This window comes from Colobus angolensis, unplaced genomic scaffold (genome assembly GCF_000951035.1).
Source record: "Colobus angolensis palliatus isolate OR3802 unplaced genomic scaffold, Cang.pa_1.0 Scaffold188, whole genome shotgun sequence".
Classification (NCBI taxonomy): Eukaryota; Metazoa; Chordata; class Mammalia; order Primates; family Cercopithecidae; genus Colobus; species Colobus angolensis.
The window spans coordinates 5439677-5445050 of record NW_012115021.1 but is presented as its reverse complement, the minus strand read 5'-3'; the positions used below and the strand labels follow the sequence as shown (position 1 = coordinate 5445050).

The following is a 5374-nucleotide window of genomic DNA, read 5'->3' as shown; positions in this document are numbered from 1 at the left end:
TGTCCACTCCCCTCCTGGTGCTGTGGCTCCATCTTTTTTTTTTTTTTTTTTTTTTTGAGACAGAGTCTTGCTCTCTTGCCCAGGCTGGAGTGCAGTGGAACGATCTCGGCTCACTGCAACGTCTGCTTCCCGGGTTCAAGCGATTCTCCTGCCTCAGCCTCCTGAGTAGCTGGGATTACAGGCGTGCACCACCACGCCCGGCTAATTTTTTTGTTTTTAGTAGAGATGAGGTTTCACCATGTTGGCCAGGCCGGTCTCGAACTCCTGACCTCAAGTGATCCATCCACCTCGGCCTCCCAAAGTGCTGGGATTACCAGCGTGAGCCACTGCGCCCAGCCCTGCATTAACTTTTTATAATAGATTTATATTTATGGTAGCAAATGATAAAATAGACTAGTATGTACATATATTTTATACATTCATGACATACCTTTTTCTTAATTTTTTTCAGTGTTTCTAGGCCACACCACTTACCTGGAATTTTTTTTTTTCCAAATTGTTGCAGATCTCCCCTAAATGTTCCAGTGTATTTATTGAAAAAAATCTGTATTTAAATAGACCAAGGCGGTTCAAATCTGTGTTGTTCAAGGGTCAACTGTATTGTATCTATATGTATTGCATATGTCTGATTGTACACATGGGGAAAATGCTGTGCCCAGCACTGTTAGCCATCACTTCTATGGAGTATATGAGCTTGGTTTTGAGGCGATGGGGAGTTGAGTGAGTCAGTCAATAGGTGTTTGTGAGTGTCAGCTGTGTCTATGCCCTGTCTAATCTATGGGCATACCTCTGCTAGTAAGTCAGGTCATATCCTCTGTGCCAGGTTCTCTGGCCCTTTAAGTACATTCGATCATTTAATTATCTGAACAATTAGATATTATTTTATGTGATTGAGAACTTACTCTACATTTGTTGCCCATTTTAATTCCAGTTGCTGAAATAATAAAGTTTACTTACTTAAGAAAAGTAAATTATTGTAATTATCTAGGACTGGATGAGCCTTCAGTTAGAACTGTAGTCAACACCTGTGACAAACACAGACTCTTTTTTTCTTTAAGCCTGACATCTGTAACATTAAGATTATTTCAGTCTTCCATTTCTCCTCCACTTTCACTGATTTTTTCCCCAAACTTTGAATAGGAGAGGATGTAAATGTCTCTTCTATTAAAATTATTTTTTCATGTTTTTATTTGGAAAATGTTCTAATCTACAGAAAGTTGAAAAAAATAGCACAATAAATATCCATGAACCCTTCAGCAAGATTTGCCAGTTGTTAACATTTGGCCTTTCTTTCTTTCTCTCTCTTTATTTAAAGAGATACATACGTAGAACATTTTTTCTGAACCTTTTGGATGGCAGTTGCAGATAGCAGCACCTCACCCCTAAATTCTTCAGCCTGCAACTCCTGAGAATAAGGACATTCTCCCACAGAACCACAATACCAAACTTACACCTGAGTACATGAGCAGTAATTCAGTGGTATGACATACAGGCCGTATTTAAACTTCCCCAAACCAGGACTGATTGTTTTGAAAAACTCAAGCCAGTTATCTTGTGGAATGCCTTGCATTCTGGATTATTCTGTCTTCTCATGATTAATTTCAGGTGACAACACTCTTTAGCACAAAGGATTACAGAGGAGATGTTGTAAACTTCTTACTGCATAAATCATGAGACCTATCACGCCAGGTTGTTGCACTCCCGGTGATGCTAACTGTGGTTAAGGTGTTACCCGCTCAGGGCCGGGCGCCGTGGCTCACACCTGTAATCCCAGCACTTTGGGAGGCTGAGGCAGGAGGATCACAAGGTCAGGAGGAGATCGAGACCACCCTGGCCAACGTGGTGAAACCCGGTCTCCACTAAAAATACAAAAATTAGCTGGGCGTGGTGGCGCATGCCTGTAGTCCCAACTACTCGGGAGGCTGACGCGGGAGAATCGCTTGAACCCGGGAGGCAGAGGTTGCCGTGAGTCAAGATAGCGCCACTGCACTCCAGCCTGGTGACAGAGCAAGACTCCCATCTCAAAAAAAAAAAAGAAAAAAAAAAGCGTTACCCACCCAGATCGCTCCATTGGAAAGCATTGCATTGTTTTTTTCTTTTCTAATTAGTCCTCATGTCTGGGGTGATATGTTGAGATAGTGTGAATATACTCTTCCCAGCGAGCTTTCATTCAATGTTTTTAATGTCTTTGTCTAAATTTTTACAGTGGGGGTTGCAAAAGTGATGATTTTTCTACTTACGTTTTTCTGCATTTTTTAGTTGCCATTCTTCTGTTAAGATGGATGTTCCTTTCCACACCCCCACCACCTTTTTTTTTTTTTTGAGATGGAGTTTCGCTCTTGTTGCCCAGCTGGAGTGCAATGGCACGATCTTGGCTCACTGAAACCTCCGCTTCCCGGGTTCAAGTGATTCTCCTGCCTCAATTCCTGAGTAGCTGGGATTACAGGTGCCTGCCACCATGCCAAGCTAATTTCCTTTTTAAGTATAATTGTGGAACTGTTGATTAATTTTTAAATGTAATGTGCTATCCGCCACCACTATTGTCCTTTTTGATGCTTGCGTTGTATCAAAGAAGGTTGATCAGAGACTTTCTTGTTAGAAAGCTTAAGAAAAAGATTTTTACCATAATTTTATACGTTAAAGATTACATGTATTTTTTTCCTGAATTTTTGACCAAGGATTTGCAGTGCTCAGTTTAATAAAACATTTAAATTCCCTAGGACTCTCACAGAAGGAGGAAGAGGAGGACACTTTTATTGAAGAACAACAACTAGAAGAAGAGAAGCTATTGGAAAGAGAGAGGTCAGTGCTAATTGAAACACTTAAAGTGAATGAAGTTACTTTATTGGAATATTCTCAGCCTTTACTAACCAGTACCAGTCTTCTATATAAAATCTTATACAAAATAGTTCTTATAAAATACCCTGTATCAATTATTTAAATCTGTAGTTGATGGGCTAAAACTAAATGTTATTTTTTTAAAAAAAATGGAAGTACTTTTCTTCTGATTTTACTAATTTGTAATTGTTTTTTTCTTTCTTTTTTTTTTTTTTAGACGGAGTCTCGCTCTGTTGCCAGGCTGGAGTGCAGTGTAGTGATTTTGGCTCACTGCAACCTCTGCCTCCCAGGTTCAAGCGATTCTCCTGCCTCGGCCTCCCAAGTAGCTGGGACAACAGGTGTGCACCACCATACCCAGCTAATTTTTGTATTTTTAGTAGAGACAGGGTTTCACCATGTTGGCCAGGGTGGTCTTGATCTCTTGGGATGAAGCGATCCGCCTGCCTTGGCCTCCCAAAGTGCTGGGATTACAGGCGTGAGCCACTGCGCCTGGCCTGTAATTGTTTTTGAAAACAGAAGAAAAACAAAAAAATTAACAAATGTAAAAAGGGAAAGGGCTTTAATAATTGAAACACACCCGAAGATAGCCACTGTTAAGAAAGAGAAAAGGAAAGTATAAATGTACTTTACATGGGTCTTTCTATAATGGCATGATATTTATACATATTTTCTATAAATTGCTTTCCTGCTAAATATATAGTGCATTTATTTAAGTCCTGATGCAGGGATCTAATTCAACCATTTCAGTGGCAATACAGTACCCATTGTACAGATGTAGCATAATTTATTTGCTATTCGTAGTTTATTCATTCGTAATTTATAGTTCTCTACTGATAGACTTTCAGGTTATATTGGTTTTTTACTCATATATAAAAAGTTGCAGTAAGCATCCATGTGTATATATCCTTGGTAATTGTCAACTTATTTCCTTAAGAAAATGACTAAAAATGAGATTGTTGGAATCAAAGCGTAAGTTCATGTAAAATGTAGATGGCCAGGCAGAAAGGGCTTCCTGGTTTGCAGTTTGCAGGCCTTCTGGCAGTGAATGTAGGGGCCCATCTCCCCATACCTTCACTCATACCAGGCATTGGCAGTTTATACAACTCCTGTAATGGAAAGTTATCTTTCACTGTTTCAAATGAACATTTCTGAATTAGGAAGAGTATCTTTTTATATGTTTTATTACCTAATTGTAGATTGCTCAAGTCTTACACCTTTCTCTTTGGGGATACATGTTTTTTTAAAATTTTGTTTTGTTTTGTTTTGTTTGAGACAGAGTCTTGTTCTGTCGCTAGGCTGGAGTGCAGTGGTGTGATCTCGGCTCACTGCAGCCTCCACCTCCCGGGTTCAGGCGATTCTCCTGCGTCAGCCTCCCGAGTAGCTGGGACTACAGGCGCGCACCGCCACACCCAGTTAATGTTTTTTGTACTTTTAGTAGAGATGGGGTTTCACCATGTTGGCCAGTATGGTCTCGATCTCTTGACCTCGTGATCCGCCCACCTCGGCCTCACAAATTGCTGAGATTACAGGTGTGAGCCACCGCGCTCAGCCGAAATTTCTTAATGTCTCTAAGCTTCTGTTTCCTTGTCTTTAACATGGAGATAAAGTCAATCATAGTATCCACCTCACAGAATTGTGAAGATTAAATGAAGTGATGGATGTATAGTGTTTAACACAGTGTCAGCAGATAAGAGGTGCTGTGATAGCTCTAGTTCTTACTATTATAGATTTCTGTTATGATGAAGACAATAGATATGGTATTAAATAAGAAAGTAATTTTTTTCCTGTTTATTTGAAATGCTTTTAAATCACATACATGTATCTTTGTGCTCCTTAGATCTTTATTTCTTTATGAGTTGCATACTATTGTTGAAAAGCAAGAAAATTATGTAAAAATACTGTATGACTTTATGTCCTATTTCAAAGCAGATGTATATTCAAGTTATTAAATTTTAATTTTTTTTTTTTTTTTTTTTTTGAGACGGAGTCTCGCTCTGTCGCCCGGGCTGGAGTGCAGTGGCCGGATCTCAGCTCACTGCAAGCTCCGCCTCCCAGGTTTATGCCATTCTCCTGCCTCAGCCTCCCGAGTAGCTGGGACTACAGGCGCCCGCCACCTCACCCGGCTAATTTTATTTTTTAGTAGAGACGGGGTTTCACCGGGTTAGCCAGGATGGTCTCGATCTCCTGACCTCGTGATCCGCCCGTCTTGGCCTCCCAAAGTGCTAGGATTACAGGCTTGAGCCACCGTGCCCGGCCTAAATTTTAAAATTTTTAACATTTTACTTTCTTGTGGTTTTAATTTATATATCATTTGGTTCAGTTATATGCAATTATATGTTTTTCAAAAGATTCGTAAATCAGAGTTGTGCACACTGAAACATCTATATGGTACCCTCACACATGGCATAGGAACACTGATATGTGCAATGTGCCAGCCCCTGCCATGGATAAAAGATGTGTTCCTGGAATCTGTATTTGGAAATGTAATATATTTTATTTTAAATTGTGGTTAGGTCCCCAGACTAGACAGAAAACT

At 40.0% G+C, this 5374-nt stretch overlaps 1 protein-coding gene across 1 annotated transcript in view; it reads left to right on the top strand.

Annotated features, from left to right (window-relative positions):
- The window catches only part of LOC105510458 (U2 small nuclear ribonucleoprotein auxiliary factor 35 kDa subunit-related protein 2-like), a 13949-nt gene that overhangs the window by 6359 nt on the left and 2216 nt on the right, over window positions 1–5374 (top strand). The window contains exon 3 of the mRNA XM_011940258.1: window positions 2721–2802. Within this exon, the coding sequence (XP_011795648.1) occupies window positions 2721–2802 (82 nt within the window). The remainder of the gene's footprint in view (window positions 1–2720; window positions 2803–5374) is intronic.